The following is a 27,219-nucleotide window of genomic DNA, read 5'->3' on the forward strand; positions in this document are numbered from 1 at the left end:
GGCAGATGCCCCAAAAGGACCCTTGGACCCTGAAGTCTCAGATCGCGGGACAAGGATTGATTAACAGCGAGTCATTATCCAAATGCCCACCATCCCCCAATAGACCCGAGTTTGTTTGAAGGACCCTTGGAGAGATATCCGTGATCCTTGGCATCAGAGTGAGGAATATCATCTGAGCTTATTCACTTGGAGTATGTACTGATGTCGTAATCTACCCTTCGAGGCGCAACCTGATCGTGATGATCACCCCAGTAAAAACACTCCGACCGCCCTACCCGAAGTTTGGTGAGGATAATGCGCGTCGTAACGTATGCGTTAGAGGTTGTTGTTTCGGGTCTTTATGCTCTGCCCTAGCTAGCTAGAACTGCAGAATCAATTTTCCCTTCGTTTCCCTTTATCGATGTATTTTCGTGAGGGCGCACAAGGGCGCAGTAAAAAAGCCTTGACTTGAATATGTCCTAGTAGAAGCACATATATCATAGGTACATGTATAGGCGATTCGTATGCCCCCCCCCCCCCCCTTTTTTTTCATCATGTTGTATATGTGTTAAGCCCTTCCCCCCCCCCCCCCCCCCAAAGAGAAGTCCAAAGTATTGATATTGATCCCTTATCCTTTGTGTTGTCAATTCTGATTCCATTTTGAGTGCCTCATTCAATTGCTCAAAGTCCTATAATTATAAGATTATCCCAATTTCTGTCTCATTTAATTTTTCCGAGATCGTAGGCTGGAGAGACCGGAGAAAGGTTTACACCGTCGACAACATGGCCTCAGGAATGACTGTTAAACGGTATTTGCTTCTGGCATTTGTGGTTGTGGTGTCGACATATCTCCTTTTGTCTTTCATGCAAACACCCCCCTATCACGGACCCAGCATATGTGCGTTTCCCGACATGACGATATCAAAAAATCATGCAAACTCCCTCCCCCTTTCCCGCCCGCATGCCCTCACTAACACTTATCTTCCCATTCAGCTCTACCCGCCCGAGAATTGGATCATGCCTATATCCCCCGTCGAAAGCTCGATATCGTGATCGCCAGCTACCGCGAGGACCTGCATGAGCTCTCCACCCATCTCACAGCCATCTCACTCCTCCCCAACATTGCGTCTCTCGACGCCAACATCATCGTGTACACTAAAGACGCAAACGCCTCCGCCGACTCGATCCTCGACCACCTGGGCGCCGACCGCATCGTCCATCTCCCGAACCGTGGCCGCGAGGGCGGAACATATCTCACGCACATCATCGAGAACTGGGACGACCTTGCCGAGCACACTCTCTTCATCCAGGCCGAGATCCACAACTTTGGTCACTTCCAGCGGAGGCTGCTGGAGTATTTTGTGCCGGAAACAGGAATGCTGAGCTTGGGGTTTGGGGGCATCACGTGTAACCTGACTGACTGCACGGACCCGTGGAACTGGCACGACGATGCTGGGCATCTGCCAAGGATATATGAGGAGATTTATGATCGGCCCGCGCCTGCAGAGGCTTTGCTTTTGAGCTATAAGGGACAATTTATTGTCTCGGGGAAAAGGATACGGAGCCTCGATCGGTACTATTACGAGTATCTCCGCGAGATCTTGGAGAGCAGCAAGTCGGCCTACTCGGGGAAAGAATCTGGAACATCTGCAGGAAATGCGCCGAGGTTTGGATACACTCTTGAAAGGGCTTGGGGGTTGATTTTCGGATGTGCAGATGGAAGGATCGCGGCTGAATGTCCAGGTTACTGGCATCGTAAAGCTGGAGGTGAAGATGTGGGATCCTGTCAGTGCTTGGATTCTTGATGAGTGTATGAGGAAGGGGCGTATACCATGGCAGCAGCAGCCCATACAGACACTGAGCAAGAAGAGAAGAGCATGAGGAGCCATTGCTATCCTAATTATTTCCTTTGTTGATTATAGATGATGCATGCATGGCGTAGTATAGTCTAGATTCATTTGTGGCGTGGCGTTATGTAGGAGTTGGGGTATTTTTTTTTTTTTTTTGATTATATACTGTAATTATAATGTTCGGACGAAAAGAAGTAATTCATCTAGAAATGATAGATTAGATTCGAATTATTGTGCCTTTATGCGCTTGACTTGGGGAGTGGACGTTGTTCATATAGTTAAAAGGTGTAGGTACAGCCCGCCGCATTCGGATCATATTGCATCCGGCATGCATCCGGATGTCAGCCCGAGATCCACGGGAACTTCGGGATCCGTCGCAAAAAATACGGATACGCGAGACAAAATGTCGATATTCGCAGCAACTGTGTCAGTTCATTAATTCCCTCGAGGTTCTGTGGGGATAGAATAAGTGTGTTGTTCATGTAGGGCTGATCGAAGGTCCTCATCGATCACCAAGCTAAATGTATGTAGCTTGGTTATTACTGCAATGAGCTATAGCTATGCAAGTTTGCAATTGGTCTGATTCGCGACTCTTAGCGATCCAGATGTATGTAGAGAGATCGTTCTAGAAGGGAAATCAGGAAGATCTTAAGAGACAGAAGAGAGAGAGAGAGGAGGGTGGGTGGGTGGGCATATATACATGTAGCGCGCTGGTTCGCATTTCAGCTGATTCTCGGCCCGTACATTGCCCGCTTGACATCGCACAAGCCACGACAACCCCCGGCCATGGCGACCTATAGCACTTCCTCTCGACTCCCATTCATCCAGATTATGTATTCGCAAATGTAGAATTGCTTGTTCCATCTACATATAGTTAATTCACTTCGCTCTCGCTCTCGATAAGTCTGTTATTATATTGGGTTTATCGAGGGTGAGCCACTAGCTAGCTATGTAGCGAGTAATAATCTGGTCAACTTGTACCAATATATATTGCGCCGAGGCATTGCTATATGATCGATGATTATGTACATGTACTCTCGACTTACTATGCTGTCCCGTACCTGAGAAATGTACATGTAGGTCAAGTACTTCCACCTTAATTGTTCAGAGCGCTAAGGGGCTACACAGGGTCACGTCGCCTAACATGAAAAGATGTGGAGAATCTAGCTGGATACTAATTGAGCCATGCTTCATTTTCTAGTAACAATTAAATCGCGCTAGAATGATCATGAGTGGTCCAGGCTAAATTTATATAATTATACATAGCTTTACTGCACATTCAAGCCACTCGCTTGATGGCATGCCGGATTTGATCATTTACTGTGGAATGTCGCTTATGGGATCCAATCATATCCCCGTGTGCGGAAGTTACTATGTCGGCATTATACTATATCGCTTGATTCAATTATTTCTATTCGTCTCTCGAAATAATAGTCAGTAATCTTGGCATCGAGGAAGGTTTTTATTGGTTAGTTTGTTACAGTTGACCCCCCAAACAGGATAGTCAGATATTGGTTAATTGTAGTTTCCCACCGATCATACAGCTCGGAAACAAAGAGTTGAGGTTGAGCATGCATAAGCGAAACACCATGTCGAGGAGCAAATTAACAACCACCTATGATTTATAGCTAACCTCTGCCCCAAAGCTCCGTCATGTCTATATCTGTAGCTAAGATCCACAGATCTACAATTATATCCTCTTCTACGAAGACGCCTTCATGAATTCAAGTACTAGAAGCACGGATCAGCTTTTCATCGAAAAATACCATTACATGTAAGTAAATGGGGATGTATCCACCGTATCGCGCGAACTTCACCGTGCATGCGTATTATGAGACCCCCGGAGCTGGTATATAGTGCCCAGAAGCTCATATATTATTACAGATATACGAGATACGTCGCGGATGGTCCAAGATTTCGTCATCGATTCTAGCTGATGTCTCCGTGTCCACTAGGGAAATAACCTCTTTTCCATTAGGACCGTAAATACATCACTAATATGAAAAATAAGATACAGATAACTAAGTAATGACTTTATATAAGCCCGATTGTAACCATACTACCTTATTCGATAATATACGCTTACCACCTAATTCAGCGGTTTCAATCTGCTTGCTCTTTCCCGAAGCTACGAACGATGAACTTTTAGCTAGTACATCAAACAGTTCGAGCTAGGCATGGACCACTTCCACAAGAACAGGTTAATGCATGCCCTCTAAAAGCTCGAGCCTCGAAGTATTTGTTCCTGCTTTTTGCTAGAAACCTTGCGGACAATTTTTTCGGAATGCTAGCTCATGATCGAAGACTTCGGTGCCACAATGTACAAGTAGGCTCGGGCGTGTGAGATAAGGTCCATCTCAATTAATGACTTACTTCCGCTGCCATGGCTCTGGTATTTGTATGGCCTATATAACGAGGAGATGCTCATAATAGCTGGTACACCTGCGGCCGGGCTCCGCATGCATATGAGCTGTCAACTATGCAACTAATAAGTGATAGTAAAACCAACTATAAAGTTAACACGAGCTAGTGGACAGGTATAGCAGGAGATAATAGTTGATTAAGGCATGTAGACTCATAAATAGTCATCCCGCAAATCGCAAATGACAAACTTTAGAGTCAGACACGAGTTCATATCGTTAATTTATCTCGATCGATAACTCGAAAACCCAATCTTCTCACATAACATACTGGTAATACAATTATTATTTTCTATCATAGCAAGAGAATAACTTAAGAAGTGTGCCTTCGCCGCACATTAGCTAGAAACACTAGGTTAATAGCATCTCAAACAAAAGAATACCCCGTGTGAGCTATGGTATACCGAGTGATATCCTATGATTAACCATTCGACCTAAGAAAATCTATGTGACAAATCGGCTCAAAATCAGTTACGAATCGCAGTACCCACCTAGGGTGCGGTAGTCAAGCCCTATGCCGTGGTGAGGAAACAGCTTCGGAGGCGACTCCTGGAATTCAACCACAATCTCTTTCACACACCTAACAACAACCGCAATGTTTCTTCATCACCCACCATCAATAAACGTGCCTACCACCGCGTCGCGCCACACTCTCCATAGCGTTCTTCTACTTCCACCATAGATTCTTATCTGAATCTTCATCACAGTCCATGATGAACCGGGAATACGGACACGCAGACATGAGTCCCCGGCTTCGCCAGCTCAGAGACTGTACATCTTCTTCTTCTCTTATAGTAAATTCCACATTTTCACTTCCGGCTACACTCCCCTGGTTATCTACGCTTGCTAAATGTAGCTGGACATCGGAGTCTTGTGGTGGGGCGGGGCGTCGAAATCAGATACCTCAACAAACTATAGTTCAGTATCTATCATTACTATCCTAGGGAAATGCTAGTAAGAAGACTACGCTACGCTTTTCATGTCTCCTTCTTCAGAACCAGAGATACGCGCTATTATCGAAGATATTCTACTATCGACAGAAACGCTGCTTTCAAGGCTCCGTCGCAGAAGAACTTTGTGATATGGTGCCAAGGAAAACTTGGACGTTTAAAAAAAACACTACGACGGGAGTACCCATATCGTACTGGTTCACGTCCCATTCTATCTTATACTGGTTGTCCAGATATTCCGACCTGGAGAGGCTGACCTCAAGTTCCGTTTCTTTGTCAAGTGAGGACCTTGTTCGCGAGTCGCCAGGGAGGAAAAGAACGTTAATGGAGGGGGAATCTTCTTTACTCTTGGAGCCGGATCTTCAGAAACGTTTTGATACCGATCATACTAGAGTCTCTAGCACCATCTCTGAGAAATGATCTTTCCTTCAAGAATCTCCCCCCCTTCGGGCGCCAATAATAACTATTCCTAACTACGGAACCTATATTGATATAGGCCCTTTTTTTTTTTTTTTTTTTTTTTTTCTTTTGGGGGGGCGGGGCATATAAGCTCTACACAGGCGAAGGGGTGTGCTCCGGACCATAGTTCGCTATCACGACGTTATCTATCACGGCCAGCACAATGAGAAAACTAGATGGGTAATGAATTACCTCCTGTATCTGTAATAGGAACTTGGCCTCCGGTGAATCTTCTGCTGCACTGAGCATGAGCACCTCCGACATCACCGTGGAAACTTGGATAAGACATAACACATAACATACAACAACGTGTCCACCGATATAAAGAGTAGTGATGGGCACGAGACTTTTAGCAAGACGAGACTTTGACGAGACTAGACCATTGTCTCGAGAGTTTCAAGACTCAGTCGAAAGAATACAAGACGAGACGAGACTTGGGGAAGTCTCGTCTCGTCTCATCTCGTGCCGATCACTAATAAAGAGAGAATTCTATAGCCTAGGCCCTCTGAGTTTGAAGAGCACCCCATCTATTTGGTAACATCGCTAGCTGGTCATTTCTCATATGCCGGAGCCGGAACCTGTAAACATTAACCCTCTGATACCGTTGAAATCCAACTCTAGGAATCGCTTCACTCCCAGCGAACGTCCGCAAAACGAGCTACATATTCCGGATCCAGCAACCCCTGTGGTACAAACGAGCGCGCCAAAGGAGTTTAATTTAAACTCTTTCGTGGTTTAAAATCGCCATTCTGTGTTTAGATTAAACCATGGAGCTTGACAGGGAACCGTGTCTCGACAGCTCTAACCACGCCCAGTAGAAATCAGGTACACACCAGTGCTAGTAAACCCGGCTACCCACAATTACATGTATCCTACTACCTTCCACATTCATAGCTACATGTACCGAGGAGCCCCCGACATACAAGCCCAATAATTCCAGCACCGAAGACATCAAAGACCCATGGAACCACCAAGACACACCTCACGAATCAACAGGATCGAGTGATACCTCATGACTCACCCGCCTCACATGCGTACGACGAGCAGCCTCTATCCGCCAAGCCCGCACCTGGGTTGGGCGAGGAGACATTCCAAGCCCTACATACAAACACCGCACAGTGTATCTCTTGGCGCATGAGGGCACCCAAACTCCGATACTACAAACGCCGTATGCCTCTACGAAGCCACGTGGTAGCCTTAGAACAAGCTCACATTGTAAAGCCGCATCTGCATCCTTCATTTATCGTACTGCACCGGCACCCCTTAATTAACGGAATCCGCCAAACGGTGCAAGCAAGGGCCGGGGCTTCTCTACGAAGCTAGATGAAGCTTACTCACCTGTGCGTAGAGAAGGCTGGGAAGGTTGTGCTCTGCGGGCTGGCGGGCTTATTAATTTAATGCTATGGATGCATATGATCCGTGGATACACGCGTACAGCACAGGCCCTGGGATTGGTCAAGTGACAGCAGGTATGCGGTATGTACTGGGGACCGATGACTTTTCGGTCTGTCTCTAGATCTGCAAAGGGAAGCGCTCGTGCTCCATTCTACATTCAGATACTGCATGTCTTGGCACACATTCGAACGCAATCACAACTTCTCACTCACCCCCCAAAACAGCACATAACATATAAACAAAATTTATTTTGAATTTTTATATCCTATGGAACCGGCCCATCCCCTACAAATATTGCCTCAAAAACTCCACCAGCGCCATCATCGCCATCGCCTGCCCATACGGCATACTCGTCAACGGAATCTCCTTATAAAACTGGCACGTCTCGCCGATCGGCGTGCCGAACGACACCTGCTGCAGCTCGCCCTTCTCATCGATATTGGCCATCACCGCCTTGACCGCCTTCACCGCCACGTCCTCGAACTCGCGCCCGATGTAGCGCTTCCGCGCCGCCTTGAGGATGCCGAAGGCGAAGCCGGCGGACGCCGACGCCTCGAGGTAGGAGTCTGGCGCGGGGTCGTCGAGGATTGTGCGCCAGAGGCCGGAGGCGTCTTGGGTTTTGCGGAGGCCGTGGCACTGCGCGTGGAGGGTGTCGATGAGGTGGGTGCGGAAGAAGTCGGTGGGGGGGAGGTCGAGGAGCTCGAGGAACTCGGGGATCACGATTGTGAGCCAGCTGTGGTGGGGTTGTGTTGGTAAAAAAAGTTTCAAGAGTGAGTGGAAAGAAGAGAAGGGAGATATACCTGTTGCCGCGTCCCCAGAGGGCCTTTGCAAAGTTGTGGCCGCCGTCCTCGAAGGTCCAGCCGTGGAAGAAGAGGCCGGTCTTGGTGTCGAAGAGGTACTTGATGTGGATGAGGAACTGGCGCTTGGCCTCCTCGATGTAGTGCGGGCGGTTGAGCACCTTTCCGATCTTTGCCAGCGGGAGAACCGTCATCATTAACGTATCATCCCACAGCTGCTGGGTGTTGGGCGTAAGGTATCTGCGTGCAGCCATCCATTAGAAAACCAGGAAATAACGAATACCATGACCAACCGGCCGGAGAAACTTACGTAACATGCTGCATCCCGCCATAGTCCGTCCGCTCCAGATCATACATCGCCCACTCGGCCCACGCATCCAGCCACGGCAAATACGTGCCATTCCCCGTCTTCTCATACACACAGGCCAGCGTCAGAAAGACGGCCATGGTGTTGATGTTCTTGGTCGTGCCACCGGCAGCAAAGCGGTCGCGGAACCAGTCCTCGATGATCTCGAGACACTCGGGGTCCTCGGTGAGCTCGTAGTACTGCCAGATGCCGTAGAGGCCGACGCCGTGCGTCCATTCCCAGTCGTTCCAGCCCTTGGTGTCGATGATGCGACCGTCGTCGAGCTTGAGCAGGAATTCGCCCGTGGTGTCGGTGATGTGCACGAGGTTGTGGATGAGCTGTTTGATGGCCTTGTGGACGGTGGCCGAGGGGACGGCGTGCATTGTTGCGGGCATTTTGGGCGGTTGTTTGAGAGTTCAGGAGTGGGTATATCGTCAAGTGAATTCAAGTGGTTGATTGGCAGTGAATGGTAAAAGTGACAATTGATATGAGAATACGTATATGACGAACAAAGAGTATCAGAAAAAAAAAAGAGGGTCTTCAGCTCAATTCACTCAAGCCTCAGCCAATGCAATCCCTTATGACATCAAACACAAGAAAAAATCAAATAACAAAAAAAGCTCATCAGCACGGGTTTCTGATAATTGATATTTAACCCCACGAACCGGTACGTACCGGGCGGTCTGGCTGTCTGTACGACGCATGTGATTACCTCCCCTACCTACTCTACTCCAGCACTGAGTTTATCCGAGTGAGCACTTGTGTAATGTCTCGGTGCAATCACTTGGGAGTGGGGGAGTGGTGAGCGTGTGAGGCATGTCATATGCGGGGAGGGGGAGATCTGATCACCTCGTGTCTCGGTGCCCACTGTACCGGTGGCCGAGCAAGTTCGCGCAAACGCCTCAAACGCCCCAAGGTCGAGATCTGTTCCAGCGTCATAGAAAAGCCACATTGCTGCATTCAGGCTAGGGCCTGCCATGACCCTTCCCTCTCCGCCATTCTCCCCCCGCAGGAAAATAACGGTTCGGTTAGAGGAGGTTGCGGGTGAGGATTATATTATGAGGAGCACGATGGAAGGGAGACACTCTAATATCGCTGGTAAATGTGGGGATTAGTGGAGGGTGAGACGGTCTGATACAACGGTTATTCCCCGTGGGAGATGGTGAGGTTACTCAAGCAGCACTCAGGTTAAGATAACCTCTACCACTCTACTACTCTACGCTACCCTTCCCTCCCTTTCCTCCCTTGCTCCCTGGCATCTCACTTCCCCATGTGGAGACCCCGCCTTTTCCCATTTACCCCCCTAGCAGGTACAACAGAAAACCACAACACAATATCCAGCCTTACAGGGGGACGTCTCTCGATTGATTAATTGATACCGTTGCTTGATACGGCTACCACTACTATTCCAGCCTGTGAACGTCAAGGGTTGGCAACCGCCCAACCAACCACCTCACCTCGCCCCCCCAGTAATGGAAAAAAGAAAGCTTTAGCAACTCGGCTGGAATTATTGCTTGCCTGCTTGCTCACGAGGTGTTTGAGACACAGACAAAAGGTTTCGCCACTAGCACTGCATATAGTAGTAATGAAGAAAAAAAGGGCTAACTAATCTCACATCTCGATCCCAGTTACCCCAGCGCGCACAAAATATGGCCGTTCGTTTCCAGAAACTGGGTTTCTGCAGGACCCCAATGCAATATGCAACGCAATATACCGAGCTCGAATCTGGGAGTGCAGCTAGCGAGAGAGAGCCTCTATCTATCGTACATGGCATACAGTATGTAATGTATGTGGGCAGGCTCCGTGCGTCCGGATGATATGATTTTTTTGATTTCTGGGAGGCGAGGGAAAGTTGGAAAAAAGATGGGTAATTGGTCGATATGAAAATCAATATATAAACCTTCCTGCCTAGCTGCTCGTCCACTCTCCTGGTAGACCAGCGCAAGAAAGAAGACACAAGAAGAAGAGTCCATCTTCATCTTCCTCCTCTCTCCCTTTCTCTCTCTCTCCTACCTCTATCACCCCCCCCCCCCCCCCCCCCCCAATCTACAACCATGGCAGAAAAGGCTACCGGAAGCCATTTCGAAGATGTCGGCATGAAAGACGAAAAGATTGCAGTCGAGCACTACGACAGCAATGGCCGTATCGATAACGAGGTCGCAAAGTACGCCTCCGACAAGGCCATCCACATCGATGAGGCCACGGACAAGCGTCTCAAGCAGCTGATAGACAGGCGCGTGCTGACAATCATGATTATCACATACTTCCTGCAGGCGCTTGACAAGGGGACAATGTCGTTTGCCTCGATCATGGGAATTCGGGAGGATGCTGGGTTGCAGGGGCAGAAGGTAACTACTACTTATCTTCATATACATATATACTACTAGTACTGGAGTGGAGTGCTAACTGGGGAAAACAGTACTCATGGTTGACAACATGTATCTACTTGGCTGTGCTTACAGTCGAGTACCCGACAAACTGGATCATCCAGCGAGTCCCAATTGCAAAGTATCTCGGCTTCAACATCGTTGTCTGGGGCGGAATCCTCGCTCTCCACGCCGCCGGAAAGAACTTCACCGGCATGGTCGTCCTGCGAACACTCCTCGGAGCCTTCGAGGCCTGCTGTCAGCCCATCTTCATCATGCTGTCCAGCATGTGGTACCGCCGTGAAGAGCAAGCTGCCACCGTCACCTATTGGTACTTTCACTCTCCTCCTCCTCCTCCTCCTCCTCCAAATCTCCCTCAGTGATAGAAACTAACAAGTATTCATGGCACCAGGTACATGATGAACGGCGGGCAACAAATCGTCGGCGGTCTCCTCGCCTACGCCTTCACCAACATCCCCAAATCCGCCGCCATCCACAGCTGGCAAGCGCTCTTCATCGCCTACGGCTGTGCCTCCGTGCTCTGGGGCATCTTCGTGCTCGTCTACATGCCCGACTCGCCCATGCGCGCCAAATGCTTCACCGAAGACGACAAAAAGCTCATGGTCGAGCGCGTTCGCCAGAACCAGACCGGTCTCCAGAACAAGGTCTTCCGCAAGGAGCAGGCCATCGAGGCACTCAAGGACCCGCAGACGTGGTGCTTCGCGCTGATCCAGCTGCTGACCACGCTGCCGACGTCGGGGCTGGGCGCGTTCGCGAATATCATCATCCAGTCGTTCGACTTCACGGTGCTGCAGACACAGCTGTTGGCGATGGTGCTGGGTTTCTTTATCATCTTTACGCTGCTGACGAGCTCGTGGCTGGCGAAGCGGACGTCGCAGAATATCCTCGTCATGTTCGGGTTTGTGCTGCCCTCAGTCGTCGGCACCATTGTCCTGCTCATTGTCAAGAACGATGGAAAGCTTGGTACGAAGGTTGGACTGCTCATCAGTTACTATGTATGTCTTTCATTCTGGGCTTGTGCGACGCTCGGGCTCTCGCTCGTGAGTAGGAACGTGGCCGGACAGACAAAGAAGAGTATTGTCATTGGGACGAACTTTGTTGCCTGGGCGGTGGGTAACTCCATTGGGCCGCAGGTGTTTTTGGCCTGGGATGCGCCGAGGTATCGCATTGCGTTTGCGACGCATATGGGATGCTATGCGCTGCTGTTGAGCACGCTGGTGTTCTTGAGGTGGCACTATGTCAGGCAGAATAAGATGAAGTTGGAGAAGCTCGCTGAGGGCCAGGCGGTCAAGGACGAGGGCTTGACACACAGTTTCGATGATTTGACAGATATCGTAAGTTTACACCTACTAATAGTCTTGAGGATATCGTTGCTAACATTGAGGAATAGGAAAACGTCAACTTCCAATACTGCTTCTAATTTTCTCACCTTATTGGTTCTATTCTGCTTTATTTTGTTTTTATTTTTATGTAATGACGGGAGTCTTACACCTACGAATTCATGCTTGCTACGAGGGGGTCAGGGAGAAAGGAGAGAGGGACAAAAAAAACTAGTTGTAAATAATGACATATCACTCGCCCCAGTCGCGAAAACTCAAGCCCGAGGTTTCAAAAACAAGATATATGCACATCCACGGCACAGCTCATTGACAGCCAGATGCACATGCAGCCTCACGCTCCAATAAGGTGTGTTAGCTTCTAGCTCAGTGGAAGCTCGCTGCTATTCCACCGAGAGCGAAGACCTTAGTCTCTTGGTATCATTTTAGTCTTCTCGGAATCCGCTGTCATGTCAGGCACGGGAACGAGAGGCGTCAACTATGTAGTTCTTGGATAAGTGATTGTACCAGGGTTAGGGTTCGGTATTTTGCAGTTTCCGCTATCGAGCTTTGAGGGGGGTGAGTGATGGACTGTGATACTCGTTTTTTTTCCTTTTTCTGAAGATGTGCTCTAGACAGAGACACGGAGCGGAGGTGGCGATGTTTCTGACTGGCCATGGCGGTATGTACTGGAGGGAGGGCAATATCGTGCTGTAGCTGCACGACGTTTGTGTGGTGTGACCCTCCTCCCTCTACTCTACTCTCCCCTGAAATACAAGTATCGACGCATTACGATAAGAGTATCATAGGCCCTTCCAAAAAGGGAAGGTTTTTTTATAACCAAATTTTGCGTTTATTGACGACAAAAAAGGACTGATTTTCAGTCTTAATATTGGCCTGGGTTGTTACTATTCTGGCCTCCAAATAGTTACCCCTGGCCGTAAGGTAATTTAGTTAACGAGGAAAGAAGATTCTGTCGCATGCCCAACCTCCCACTATCTGATTGGCCGTGTCTACAGCATTTGACCCCATGAAGGTCGCAGCAAGGGAAAAACACAACTCGGGCCGAGTTAGCTAGAAAAAGGAGAAAAACGAGTACATTGTTAGTAGTTAAGTAGGTTTTTCCCTGCAGATATAGGTGCTGTAATTATGATCCTCTCCTGGGGCGGTTTTGTATGATGAGTACTTACCCTCATAAAACTGGAGGGTAAGGTGCGTTTTTGCGGGCTAGCCATAGGTAAGGCTGAGCGGGAAATGATTTTGTTGCTAGTTCATCGGCTCGAGTTGGCTCCGATAATTATAGGGTTAGGGTTGTTGATCACTGAGTAAATACAACGACTCACCGACAGCTGGCTGGGCATAGGTAGCGCATTTTGGGTCCTAATCCGCTGGGGATTAAAGGCTTTAGATATAATAGAATTGGCAACGGGATCTCCGTTGGCCCAAATTCACTATCCAACAAGATAAAGACAAGAAAATGAATAAATTTCCACCTACATACATGCCAGTAGCGACGGAGAAACCTGACCGACAAACCGTATCGATACATTGGCGAATGTATAGTTGTCAACTTATATGTATATTAATATCAAGACTGCGTGCATGCATGCAGTCAGTAAATCGAACCTTGCACGATTTGATGCCAGTAACCGGGCTTTCTCGTTACGGATCCAGGGCCAAGGACCACCCCCGTTGTAGGTACTCCGATCTGGTAGCTAGCTGTTTTGTGCGCAATACCCACACCAGAAACCTACTATCTCGTGGGCTGGAAATATAGTTGGATTCTAGAGTATCTGCTCTAAAAACCACCCCGAACGGTTTTTCTTTAGTTCAACTGGAATGGGGCTCCCCGTAGTGTTGAGTGTTGTTTTTGGCAATAGGCTGAAAGTAGCTTCCCTGCTCGGAAGATCCCCAGAAAACGTTAACGTTGTCGGATCCGTGCCCGACACCCCACATCCCCCGCCCTGTTTCTGCGTATGGTCGAAGCTTTATACTCGGGGCAGGTAAGAAGAACCTGAAAATGACTTTTGATGGTAACGACCTCTGATTCGCGGCTGGCGAAAAGCTACACCAAATTGAGCCCCTGCTTGCAGCTTGCATTTTCAGGTTCTTATTGCCTGCCCCGAGTAGTAGCCAGGGGTGCCAGCAGTGGCAATTCAACCCCGGAAAATACTCACACCGACCAGGGTCAATCGAACGAGGCCGAGGACGGGTTTTTGTCCCCGGATAATAGGAAGGGAATATCGTCGATCAGAGCTCCCCAAGATTAATAAAGTAGGTACATAGCTATTCAGGCGAACACCTTTGGGCGTGGTACATCCATTGGCTGCAGGCATGCAATCAATGTATACAGTACCTACATGTATTTGCTATTTGTACGATAATTCAGCCGAAGTTGTAGAGTGGTTCGGAGATTACAATAACACGGTTGATAATCTTTTTTTTTTCTTTCATAGTTAGCTTCGTCGGAAGAACTTGCGGGGAGGAGGGGGATGGGGGCTAATATGCTTATTTTGGATTCTTCCATCTTGGAAGTAAAGCATGACGATGAAAAAAGATGGTCTCGGCTCATATGGTACGGCGTGTTGTTCTCCCAATGCCGAACCATATGGTACGGCCAGCAAGCTAGGCTATAGCAATGCCTCCTAGTTGTAGAGTGAATTGTAAATATAAAAGCGAGCTTTTATCTCTTCTTTTCGGTGCTCTGTCTTCTTCTACCTCCCACCAGGCCTTTCAATCCTTCTCTGTTTGGGGTTTCTTTTCTCACATAGTCAAAAAAGATGAGGTTCACGCAAGGATTATGGGCTGTCATGCCTTTGATGTCCTCACTGGCAACAGCACTTCCAGCGAACTCGAGCGTTCCCGCCAATGCCGTCTACAAGAACCCCAAGGCCTCTGTAGATGATCGTATTGCTGATCTCATCTCACGTATGACGCTTGAGGAGAAGGTTGGCCAGGTTATGCAGGGTGATATCTCGAACTGGTTGAACGTGACGGATGGTACTTTCAACAGAACTGGATTGGTAGATAGCATGAGCTACAAGACCGGACAGTTTTATATTGGATACCCGGTTCCATGGGAGTGGGTCGCGAGGGAAACACTGAGAGGGCAGAAGTACCTGGTTGAGGAGACGAGACTAGGAATACCTGCCTTGGTCCAAACCGAAGGTAAATAAGCTCTGACTCCTCAATTGCATGCTACTGGTGCTAATTTTATCCTTGCAGGAATCCACGGGTTCTTGATCGGCAATGCGACTATTTTCAACTCTCCAATTGCCTATGGCTGCGCGTTCGACCCTGATGTAAGTGAAGCTTCCGGCAGTCAAAGTCTTGAGCCCTTTACTGACCCTGCAACAGCTAGTTAAACAAATGGCCGAAGTCATTGCCGAAGAAGGAGCAGCATTGGGAGCCAACCACATCTTCGCACCAGTAGTCGATCTCGCACGTGAATTCCGTTTCGGTCGTGTCGAGGAGATGTTCTCTGAAGACCCATACCTTTCCGGTGAATATGGTCACGCATACGTTGTGGGATTGCAGTCAAAGAAGGTTGCTGCCACTGTAAAGCATTTCGCTGGATTTGGCACTCCCGAACAGGGATTAAACACTGCTCCTGTCCACGGTGGAGAGAGAGAGATGAGACGGACGTATGTATTCCTTTGAAATGACCACTTGGGATATCCCTCTAACGAGAACTTTACCATAGATACTTGCCAGCATTCAAGAGGACTATCATTGATGCAGATGCATGGAGTGTTATGAGTGCTTACCACTCATATGACGGAATCCCATCAGCTGCAGACTACCATCTTCTGACCGAAGTTCTCAGAGGGGAGTGGGGCTTCAAGTACCATGTCATGACCGATGCCGGTGGTTCTGATAAACTCTGCAATGACCACGGTCTCTGTGAGAAGGGTGATAAGAGAGCTGTCACCATGCTTGCCCTTACTGCTGGTAACGACGTTGAGATGGGTGGAGGTTCATTGTAAGTCTAAACCCTAACTCTGGTTTGAACCATCACTGATGATACTCCCAGCAACTACCGCGCAATTCCTGGCCTGTTGGAAGATGGAACGCTTGATATCGAGATTTTGGACACTGCTGTCTCTCGCATCCTTCGTACCAAATTCATCATGGGCCTTTTTGAGAACCCGTACATTGCCGCCCCTGAAGACCAGTGGAAGAAGATCATTCATTCCGACAAGAGTGTAGCCCTTGCCAGGAAGATTGACCGTGAAAGTATCGTTTTGCTTGAGAACAATGGCGTCCTGCCTTTGAACAAGAAGAAGGTCAAGAGCATTGCTGTCCTTGGGCCTATGGCCCATGGTTTCATGAACGTGAGTTTCCATACACCTCGATACGTTAACTTAAAATTAGCCACTGACAAAATGTAGTATGGTGATTACGTTGTCTACAAATCGCAATACCGTGGTGTTACTCCCTTGGACGGAATAAACAACGCTCTCAAGGGATCAAACACAAAGGTTACCTACGCGCAGGGTTGCGAAAGATGGAGCAATGATCAGAGCGGCTTCCCCGAGGCAATTGCTGCTGCAAAGGAAGCAGAGGTCGCAGTCATTGTTGTTGGAACCTGGAGTAGAGATCAGAATGAGCTCTGGGCCGGTCTCAATGCCACCACCGGTGAACACGTAGACGTACACAGCCTCAACCTCGTTGGCGCCCAAGCAGACCTCGTCCGTGAAATCCTCGCGGTCAACAAGAACACTGTCGTTGTCTTCTCATCCGGAAAGCCCATCACTGAGCCCTGGGTCTCCAACTCTTCTGCTGCCCTCGTTCAACAGTTTTACCCCTCCGAGGAAGGTGGCAATGCCTTGGCTGATATTCTCTTTGGATCCTACAACCCCTCTGGAAAGCTCTCAATCTCGATCCCGCGTGATATCGGAACTGCTCCATCATACTACGACTACCTCAAGGGTGGCAGATATGTTGATGGCGGTGCGATCTATGAGAATGGAACGATGAAGTTTGGACACCAATACGTTTTGTCCAGCTCTCTCCCACTGTATCCTTTCGGATTCGGAAGGAGTTACACTTCTTTCTCATTCACAAATGTCACTCTCAGCCAGACAAACGTCACTGCCGATGCCATTGTCACTGCTAGTTTGAAGGTGAAGAATACCGGCAAGGTTGATGGAACAGAGGTTGTGCAGCTCTATGTCACCGATAAGGTTGCGAGTGTTGTCGTGCCCAACAAGGAGTTGAAGGGATTTGCAAAGGTTGCTTTGAAGGCTGGCGAAGAGAAGACTGTCAAGATTGACGTCGATGTTAGCACCTTGGCGGTATGGAACACAAGGCACCAGTCTGTTGTTGAGAAGGGAGAGTTTATTGTGTCGGTTGGTGACAGCTCGGAGAGTCTCAAGTCTAAGGCTTCGTTCTGGGTTGGTTAAGCGAAATATATGAGAAACGTGAATCATGTAGAAAAGATTGATGACGGGAGAGATTATGTGAAAAATTTCTAATGTCCGTGGATACTGTATCATTTTGTACCTATCTAAGCATAATTCATATATATATTGGCGACTTGTGCTTCTGAAGATTTAGTACAAAGTGGTTTTTTCTCGCACGTTGTTCATCTAAGGGAATCATCATCCTTTCATCTCGGCTCGACTTCGTTCTCGGTAATCCCCGCCATGAATGCTTTTGCGCCCTGTCCATAGAAGAGCCCATTCAAGATACTTAACTGAATTCCAGGAATTAATCGTACCCTCAACTTCCACTGAAGTCATTTTGAGCCTCATTTTTTTGATTATTTCTCTTTATGAATTCTTCTGCTCACGGCCTGCGAGCATCCCACACTGAAACACAAACACCGTCTACAGATAAGTAACTGGCAAGCGTTCCTCAAAGTTTCCTTCAATCTCTAGAGAACTTAACCCCAGACCCCGGGGAGAGCCCCGAGAGAGAAAGAAGTAGGAAAACGATTACAAAGATTTTCTAAGGGTTCTGCCGAAACCCTGTTTAATTGCGAAAAATCCTTAAAAGGAGGTATCGGTCTCTGTATATACGAGACGCAGTCACAACGTATCACTCGAATATAGCCAAGACTATACCGGCTACAGATATAACTATATTATCAGTCAGTCTCCTTATCACCTTATCTCTAGATCGCTCTTATTAGTGACGGGGGGTTTCTGTCTCGTTGTCGGTTTAATTGTTCCTTCCCTAATATATGATTCCAAGGGAAGAACAAATTACAGGTTACGTTGTGGGTATGTACGCGCATCCCAATCACTGACACCAACTACAGTGCATGAAATCATACGCTTATGGTGTTTATTTCTCTCAACAGATACCGCTCTAGGATAGTTGAAAAAAAGATTCCTCTACATTGCAAAATCACTCCGAGTGATACTCTATGATTCCGAAATCAAGGAACACCTGGCACATACATGGAGCACTAGGTCTCCCGACAAATCATCAAAGAATAAAATTACGGATAGCGGTCTTTTAATAAGGCGCGGCTAAGGTAATCCTTCGCAAACAAACTACCTAAAGCAAGGGGAGCTCGTATTGAAAGATTCATCGACACAGCACCTAGCAAAACCATCTTGATACCACATCAGGAGACCTACTCCCAAGGCAGACAAACAGCTACTGAGTTATTGACAAAGATTCTCATATCCAAGTGGCGTATTCTCTACTCATCGTCACGAGCTCGAGTTTGGGACTTTGATTGGGCGGTTCATGAGATATCACTCATGGGCATATGTATGTGTACGTATACAGCCTACTCTTCAAGCTCATCAATAAACATTGTTAACGTTGATCTCAACGATACCCGCTATCCGCACAGGAAATCAGGCCAAAATAAGCTACAGCAAAAAATCCATAGACCAGCTCCCCGCTCAGTGGAACAAACTCCCTCAATGAGCTCGAGCACTTGGCTGTGTGGCGTGGGTTGTAGCCACTAATAATAATAAGCCCACGTTACACAGCCAGATACTTCCACGGACTGAGAAGCTGGTCTCCCAGGAACTTTTCACGACCATCCACGGGGGAAAAGCACCAAAGCTTAAATAGCCGCAAGAAAGCGAGCGGCTAGTCTTCACTGACAGCGGCGACGGCAAAAACCGACCTCAGAAGGATAACCCGAATTTTTCTATTCGGAGCATCCCCTGCGGCAGACACGTGTACCCAGCTCTTAGGGCATCTCGGTCGGTCGGCGCAACCCCCGCTTTTTTTTTTTTTTTTTTTCACACATGCCCGAATCCGGGGAAGGGCGGGGTTGGTGCACAGGGTTAGGGTTTACAGCAGTGATCTACCCATGCCGCGGGCCGCGATCGTGTCGATGCGGTTAACGGAGATGGGTCCCTTTGGTTTTGCTCTGTTCCCCTGAAAATCCTGCCTTCTAGAAAAAAGCGAGAGACGCACGTGGCTATGTAGGCAGTTAAGGGTTTGTTTTGGTTGAAGGTTTTTTGTTTTTGTTTTTTGTTTTGCGGGAGTTGTACTCTGTGGAGCTATACGGTGGAGAGGTATACGTATGTACATGTAGAGTATATATGTGGGTACGTATATACAGTCGCACCTCGCATTAAGGAACCCCAGGTTAAGGAATATTTGCTATAAGGAAATAGATTTGAGGATTGTTTTCCGCCTCACCAAAAAAACCTCTGTATAAGGAAAAAACCGCCTTTAGTGTAGTGGATGAAATCTCGAAATCAAACATCCCTGTCACACCCCTGTTCCCATACAAACTGAATCTGCTGTAAGGAATTATCACTCTGTTTTGAACATAAATTTTCACCTGATCTCCCCAAATTTTCTTCAAATTCCTCAACTATTTTACGGTTGCTAGTGATTAACGAAGTGTTTGCTTAATCTTTCCATATTTTTTTATGTTTTTCTCCACATTGATGGAGCTTTTTTTTTTCAGTGATCGCAGGAGTTCCACAATTAACTACAATATAGGTATCTTTACTGTTCCAGAGTCCACTTGTAACTACTGCCAAAAAACTGGTGAGAACCACCAAAAATAGGGGGAACCGCATGAAGAAACCCTAACCCTTTTTTTGTAAAATTTGCTGTAAGGAAGTTTTTGCTATAAGGAACGAGTCGCGCCCGATTATGCACGTTCAGTACAGCGAGGTGCGACTGTATACTCGCAATTTCACAGCGTTTCCGGACGCAACTGCTATTGCATACACAGAAAAAACCCGCCAAGGCTATCTTTTGTATGGCATGCAATAGTGGTCGCGTCCGGAAACGTCAAAAAACTACGAGTACATCATGTGGGTATGTGGTAGAGTACCTACATATATGTTGCTTTTGTTTATTCGTATTTGTGTGTCTCTTAATATATGTAATAGACGATATTGTGTTTCTATATGTGTGTAAATATAGAAAAACCGGTAGCTGGTATACGTAGTATCGCTGAACCGTACTGTGATGCTATTATAAATTCTTGCATCCTTGACCATTTCCCTCCTCCCTGACAGAACGTGCCGTTACCCGCCGTGCGGCATGCCAAGACCGTGTTCGTGTTGTTGGTATTCGTATTCGGAAGTGTGTGTCGTACTCGGATCCGTGCAGCTTCGTTCTGTCTCTGCTCCCTCGCTTTACATGCTTTCTGCTTTTTGCTTTCCTCAACATCGATCTCATTATACACGGTCACGAGTACGGCGCGGGATACGATTAGGAGAGCTCCAGCCAGCGTATACGTCGTATCCAATCAGGATCAATTATCCATCAGCCAGTGTAGCTAGCAAAATACTACAGAATGCCTCCTCGACGCACACATACAAAGTCTCGGAATGGCTGCGCGAAATGCAAGAAGAGAAGAGTAAAGGTATGTAAGTTATTAGCTTCTATATAAACTACTTGCGTTCCCCACGCAGATTTAGGGTCGTCGGTGAAGTTATATTCACCACGTCTAGATCTTGCTGCTTTGTTATTGTTATTGATGGTTAGATCTGCGCAGTGCGATGAGGTCCACCCTGCCTGCGGGAACTGTATCAAGCATGCTATTGAATGTGACTTTAGCAATGGTGGAGGGAGTAGTAGTAGTGTCAATGATAGCAGCGCCAGCGACATCGCTAGTACTCCCAGTAGTACGATAACCGTCCAGAATACCATCAACGCCAGCAACAGCAGCAGTTTACTCTCACCACCAGCCTCGACCCCAGATAGTTATATCGGGTCCCCTTCTCCCTTGGTAACGGCTGTTCGAGCCTTCCTTCCTAATACCTTCATTCCACCGCTCCAGAACCAGCAGCATCAGCAGCAGCAGAACAACAATCAACATCTGATCCCCCACACCAGCCCTCACCCCGGCTTCACGTTCTCATGGACCACGACGGATTTGGAACTGATGTACCACTACTCAAGGGATGCGCCCTCCTTCCTGGCCAGCACAGGGAGTCTCATAGACATGTGGACCCATGATGTCCCCCGCCTTGCCTTCGCCGATAAGAGCGGATGCGCCATTCACGCAATGCTCGCCGTTTCCTCCCTCCACCTAGCGTTCCTCGAGCCCCACAACCGCACCTTCCGTCTCATCACTGCCACAGCACACTATGACCAAGCCGTGCGCATATTGGGTGCCATGGTCCCCCATATATGCAAAGATAGCTGTGAGGCCCTCTTCATCGCCTCGGCACTGATCGTCGTCTTCGCGACCGCGTCTCCGCTGGTACCCGGGAATGCGGTCGAGAACGAGCCCTGGAGCATCCCAGAATGGGTCCCGCTTATCCGCGGTGTCTATAGCATTCTCAGGGAGGTGTGGGACTGGGTAGAATCTGGCTGTCTCGGCCAGATGCTGAAAGTACAATTCTATGAGAGGACTGGGGTCTCGAGTGAGGAGACTGAGGCGCTTAATGCGTTGTATAGACTATGTACGGACACGACGGAGTCAGATGACGACGAGATTAAGGACACGGATGTGTCGTCGACGTATTTTAGCGCGATCCATAAGCTGCGCAAGAGCTTTGGCAGCTGCACCGACCAAGCGCGGTACAACACGACATCGTTGATCTTCCAGTGGCCCATCTGCGTGAGTGACAAGTATGTGTCGCTGCTGAAGGAGCGGCGGCCACGGGCACTGGTAATCTTTGCATATTACTGCGTGCTGCTCAAGAGGATGGAGGTATATTGGTGGGTGGGTGGGCGGGCGGAGTATGAGCTGGAGAGAATCGAGAGGAGTATTAGGGATCTGGAGAAATGGAAGAAGTGGCTTGAATGGCCGGCGAAGATGGTGAGAGTGAGGACGCAAATCGAGCATTTGGAGGAGGCAAGGTCAACGAAGGTAGCTGCTGGCGCTGCTGCTGCTGTTGATGTGTTGATATGAATACGTGAGTATTGTTTCCATGTGGTGTGATGTGTGCTGTGTTTTTTCCTTTCCCCCTCTTTTAGATTTCGGGATTAATTGGTTATATTGAGGGTTCTAATCGTCGATCCTAACTGAACCAGACGGCGTATGGTTTGTATTCCAATTGTGGCTTTTGCCTGTGTTTGTTTGTCTGTGTCTCTGCAATATGTAAGGTATATCGTGGGTTTCAATAGCGACGTCTGTGTGTATCTTAAATCTTCAGAGTGTCTTTTTTTTCCCGCTCGATGTTGATCAGGATTCAGGATGTTGTGTTGTTGAGTGTTGAGTGTTCCTGTCTTGCCTGCCACTTCGTCTGGACCTGCAGAATCGAAAGCCTCTTGGCGTTCCCCGCCTACAGAGACGGAAAGCCAACCCGGGGGGGGGGACAACATTCTGTACATAGGTGAATATCCCCGCCTCACATCAACTGCCATCAACTCCAGGGAGTTCCCAACACCAAACCCCCCCCCCCCCCCCCCCGCGCAACCATATTTGGAACTCGCAGCAAAGCCTCAAAAATCCACCGGTACAAAGTTCCGCACTCAATCATTCTGAAGTCCACTACAGTGGTTCTTGATAGCTGTCATCTGTATGGTGGGATCGTACCTGCAGGCATGGGGAATCGGATTTAATTAACCATGTGGCTTTTTTTTTCTTCTCACGGGCGTCGCGAGGCCTAGACTTTGCTTCTTTTGCGGACACGCAGGGAAAATTGGATTGAGCACATATGTCGGTAGAGCATGTATGGGAATTGTGTGGAGAGTTAAAGTCCTATGTTTGTATGTGTGCTATATTTACAGTATCTGTCATGTTATATTCACACGCGTGTGGTTAGGGGAATGTCGCCACCGTAGCCGCCGAAACGCTCGATGCCCGCTGCCTTGTTGGGCTGAGTAGCAGCGCTGGTGGGGGATACATAAGTATTTGGCAGCATTCCCAAACATGATGGAAAAAATGGGATACCCTCACGCAGCCAACGAGATAGGTAGGTAAGAAGGCAAGTAAGGCAGGTCATTGGCACTGGATCCCATTGATCTAGACCGGGCCAATCGAGAGCTCCATGTCCAGGGTACGCGGTAAAGTTAGAGAAATGGGATAGGAGGATGAGACGTGACCAGATATATGTAGAGTAACGACGACCGACCGCCATCGAAATAAAAGGGATCCATCACTTTCCACGGGGTGCTATAAAGCACGAAATAAATAAATAAAAACGCCTCCCCGATCTGATTCTGGTTTCTCCATGCGCGTCAGTAGAGTTAGACAAGGAAAAGAAAACGCAGCACAGGAAACGAATCACTCTCGCCGGCGACCAGATTTCACATGGCTTGTCCAATGGTGTTGGATGACTAAGTCTATCTCTTATAAACGTTAGCAAGCAAAAAAAAGCCACAAAGCGGATATTTGATTTTCCTGCCCCGTGCTCACGTCGGTGAACCAATTGCAAGCCCTTTGTTTGGCTGATGAAGATGGCTGAATTACCATCTAGTTACTCCAGTTTAGAATAATTATTACGTGCTGTTGGCGGCATGCATGATCGAGGTCCATACGGCCGAAAGGAGCACGGTCATTGACACTTTAAGTACTCATTCGTTATTTCTGGGGCCTCAGGGTGCATGTAACTTCATGTATGTATCTCCATGTATCTATCGTTAGTATCTAGGGCCCACTGACTGGCGCCTCAAACACTTTTTGACTGGAGATAGACATCAGCAAGTACCTAGTTGATATTTCGTCCCAACAGACAGTCATGTAGAGTAGAGATATTAGAGTTGTATCTACCAGATCTGCACCCGGTATATTGTCCCTATTCCATTCACGTGCATGTTGGTTTCATTTGGAGTACGTATTTGCTCTCACGAGCCAATCACGGTGGAGAGAGAACGCCTTCTTTATCTGCAACAATCGTATGAGATCCTTGACGTTGCTCAAATCCCAGCACATGGGAACAGACAGCTACTCTACCACACATAGCTAGGGTCGTAGATAGATACATACACCACTCTAAGGGTCCTTCTCGCATGGTCTGGTCAGCTGGATGACCACAATCGCCTATCGAGATTGGATTTTAGTCGTTCAAAGGAGGGGCAGAGCTTCGGTGCAAAAAAAAGAGCCGCATATGTGAGAGTAATCGTGGATCCAGGGTGCTGGATTTCTTTTTTTTTCTTTTCCCGCCACCTGTTTACATACGTATTGTACATATGTAGGGGTGGAAATAAGGTAACAAGAGAGTGATAGAGAGTGAGAGAGAGAGCGTTTCTTTTTTGGTTAATTGCATGTAGAGTAATTCGGCAATTGGTCATTTTCTTCAGGTTTGGGATAAGTTTCCCCCTAGGCATACGCCATTACTTTGGCTTGGGTCTCAACTCAAACTACTATGCGACACAACACCACAGGATGACGATGCCGCCTACCGTAGGCCCTGGTATGATCATAGCTGGAGACCATTAATCCTGAATACCGCGCAGTCAACCAAGAGGGGCAAAAGTTCTTGTATAAGAGCTTCAATGGCCCCCATAGTTAAGTCCTGCTAGAAGAGAGGGGGAAAAAAAAAAGAGAGCTTGAAAAGACGTTGAAATAGAAGAAGAAGCAGAAGGACAAAGCCAAAGAAGAAGATGAAAGGTTCTAGCAGCCCTCCTCCTCCTCCACCTCTTTCTGCTCTTTCCCCCACCCAATCTACTCAATCATCCCCCCCACCACAGCAACCACGGCAACCACAGCAACCACAGCAACAACCTCCCACAAACCTCATCCTCCCACCTCTGAGCTCAGCGCTCGCAGGAGCAGCGGGGGAAGCAACCCCGGACATGGTCCGAGTATATGCGCGCTCTCACTGTCTAGCAGCAAGGAGAGTCTCCAGCGCAGACTCCACCTCCCGTCGGTCTCCACCAGCTGCTGATTCCACCAGCTGTGCCAGTGGTCGCAGTAATCGCCCATCATCATACCACTACGATTCGCGGAGACCAGAGCTCAACAAGTTCTACAACATCCACGACCCTCCCCCGCTGGAGATAATCTCGCAATGCATATCAGGCTTCATCCGTGGCACCAGCACGCTCATTTATATTCTCGCCGAGTACGAGGTCTTTGAGCTCATAAATGCGACGTATTATCCCATCAGCAGCCAAACAAAGATTACGCCCTCCCAGTTCTGCGAGCTGCTCTCCATCGCGGCGATCGGGTCGCAGTATGAGGATATCAGCCAGGAAGTGCAGCTGGCCCTGTTCAAGAGCGCGAAATGGTGTCTTGATAGCGGGGCGGGAAAGGAGTGGGACCCGTTGAGGAGGATGAGGACCTCAATGCTTGTGGGATTGTTTTTTGTATTTGAGAAGTCTTTCTGGGCTAGAGATTATTTGGGTATGTCCTGTTGCTGCGCCCCGTGGTAGTGTGGCTGGAGTACGTTGGGTGGTTCAGTTGCTAATGTCCAGCCAGACCAAGCGATAGAGCTTGCGCGTGCGAGAGGTCTCAATCTGATACAGAGACACCCTGACTACAGCGAGCGAGAATGGGCCTCGTGGAAAAGAGTGTGGGGATCATTGGTTTTTCTGGACGGGTAGATATCCCTTCCATTGAGTGTTCCATTGGACGGAGCTTATGTCCGCCCGGTCTGAGTTGAATCGAGTACATACTAATGCGGGAAATCACGTTGTTAGCTGGCTCTCTGGATCATTGGGTAATATCCCGACGATATGTGATGGGGAGGACCCGATTTATGGTGAGGTGAGTAGTTGCTTGACTTTCCTTTTAGATCTCGGAGTTAACACGGGTTGTAGGGCTATCGAACATGCACGAACGATTTGGACGCCTATCTGCACGCTGAAGTCATTAAGCTCTCAATCCTCATGGGCTCCATCACGAAAGATGTCTACACCCCTACATTTATCGAGTTCAACAAGGTGGCTGTTTATTCTGCCCGGCTGAAGACATGGCACTCATCGCTGCCAGAGTCACTGCGACTACATAGAGCAGTTTCCGGGAATGACTCGAAACAGCGGTCCACGATACTCTTGGCGCACAGCTCCTACCTCAGCTGCATAATACTACTGACACGGCGCATCCTCCTGGAGAGGCTGGAAGGACGATTTGAGGGCCTCGACGGCCTGGCCAGGATGGCGGTAGCAGATGAATATGCTCGAATGTGTGTGTCTGCAGGCAGGCAGCTTGCAACGGTTTTACTTCCCTACTTTATTTTGCGGATTTTTCCAAAGTTATTTATGTCGGGGGAGCTAAGGCGCTGACTGTTTGGGAGGTTGTTGGATTGTTGCACTCGGAAGGTCGTATAGTTCGGAGGTGCTGGATGCTGATGTATGAAATTCCTTCCCCATCCTTGACATATATAGAGAGAAACGTTTTTGGCTGACGTGACGGGACATGATCAAATAGACAAGCTGCATACACTGCCGGGCTCATAGTCCTTCTCTGCCTCTCATCTGGAGAGTCTGACGGCAGCTCCCACGCCGGGAAACAAACCGAAGTCCAAGACCAAGACCTCCTCAACAAGTGCATCGGCGCCCTCGAGGTCTGCGCTGTCTATGACCTCGTTGCTCAGCGTTTTCTCGACATCCTCGTCGCGCTTCGGCGCCTCGTCGTCGTACCCGACGACACCGCTGGCAGCTCTCCCCAATCAGCCGGCTCAAAGCGTCGCTTCGACCAGGATAATTCCACCTTCAGCGAGAGATCCCACTTCCTTCCCAGCTTCTCACCGACTAACGAGCTGACGCGACACATCCTTGACCGGTTTCGAGTGCCGTTCGGCGGGGAGTCGAAGGTCATCGGGCGAGACGAGTACACGCTTTCAAAGTTCTTTCCACAGAATTGGAGGTTCCTGGTTCCGGAGCCTCCCCCGATGGGAACCTTTAATCTAGATGGCAGCACCTCTAGTTCACCGCCGGGAGATGGGAGTGATTCGAATGAGAGGAGGGACTCGAAGAAGCCACGGGGACCTCCGCACTTCAAGACGAAGGAAGAGTACGAGGCATTCTTCAGACGGATCTCTTAG

General features: G+C 48.5%; 6 protein-coding genes across 6 annotated transcripts; 5 read left to right on the forward strand and 1 right to left on the reverse strand.

Moving 5' to 3' along the window:
• Positions 1-762: 762 nt before the first annotated feature.
• Positions 763-1,784, forward strand: H6S33_001475 (uncharacterized protein; the record flags this gene model as incomplete). Its single annotated transcript, XM_044833046.1, has 2 exons — positions 763-877; positions 973-1,784. 2 exons carry the CDS (start codon positions 763-765, stop codon positions 1,782-1,784), a joined length of 927 nt encoding a protein of 308 aa, XP_044693536.1.
• Positions 1,785-7,338: 5,554 nt separating this feature from the next.
• H6S33_001476 (uncharacterized protein) lies at positions 7,339-8,591 on the reverse strand (the record flags this gene model as incomplete). The annotated part of the gene is made up of 3 exons (XM_044833057.1): positions 7,339-7,786; positions 7,854-8,090; positions 8,161-8,591. 3 exons carry the CDS (start codon positions 8,589-8,591, stop codon positions 7,339-7,341), a joined length of 1,116 nt encoding a protein of 371 aa, XP_044693537.1.
• Positions 8,592-10,250: 1,659 nt separating this feature from the next.
• On the forward strand, positions 10,251-12,003 carry H6S33_001477 (uncharacterized protein; the record flags this gene model as incomplete). Its single annotated transcript, XM_044833068.1, has 4 exons — positions 10,251-10,544; positions 10,616-10,893; positions 10,975-11,917; positions 11,974-12,003. 4 exons carry the CDS (start codon positions 10,251-10,253, stop codon positions 12,001-12,003), a joined length of 1,545 nt encoding a protein of 514 aa, XP_044693538.1.
• Positions 12,004-14,679: 2,676 nt separating this feature from the next.
• On the forward strand, positions 14,680-17,304 carry H6S33_001478 (uncharacterized protein; the record flags this gene model as incomplete). The annotated part of the gene is made up of 6 exons (XM_044833079.1): positions 14,680-15,067; positions 15,125-15,201; positions 15,257-15,543; positions 15,603-15,881; positions 15,933-16,233; positions 16,291-17,304. The coding sequence occupies 6 exons, from the start codon at positions 14,680-14,682 to the stop codon at positions 17,302-17,304; spliced, it is 2,346 nt and encodes a 781-aa protein (XP_044693539.1).
• Positions 17,305-20,633: 3,329 nt separating this feature from the next.
• H6S33_001479 (uncharacterized protein) lies at positions 20,634-22,199 on the forward strand (the record flags this gene model as incomplete). Its single annotated transcript, XM_044833090.1, has 3 exons — positions 20,634-20,702; positions 20,835-21,998; positions 22,041-22,199. The coding sequence occupies 3 exons, from the start codon at positions 20,634-20,636 to the stop codon at positions 22,197-22,199; spliced, it is 1,392 nt and encodes a 463-aa protein (XP_044693540.1).
• Positions 22,200-24,835: 2,636 nt separating this feature from the next.
• H6S33_001480 (uncharacterized protein) lies at positions 24,836-27,219 on the forward strand (the record flags this gene model as incomplete). Its single annotated transcript, XM_044833101.1, has 5 exons — positions 24,836-25,577; positions 25,653-25,773; positions 25,874-25,940; positions 25,994-26,358; positions 26,604-27,219. 5 exons carry the CDS (start codon positions 24,836-24,838, stop codon positions 27,217-27,219), a joined length of 1,911 nt encoding a protein of 636 aa, XP_044693541.1.

This window comes from Morchella sextelata, assembly GCF_020137385.1.
Source record: "Morchella sextelata strain SCLS chromosome Unknown scls_11, whole genome shotgun sequence".
In the NCBI taxonomy this organism is placed as follows: Eukaryota; Fungi; Ascomycota; class Pezizomycetes; order Pezizales; family Morchellaceae; genus Morchella; species Morchella sextelata.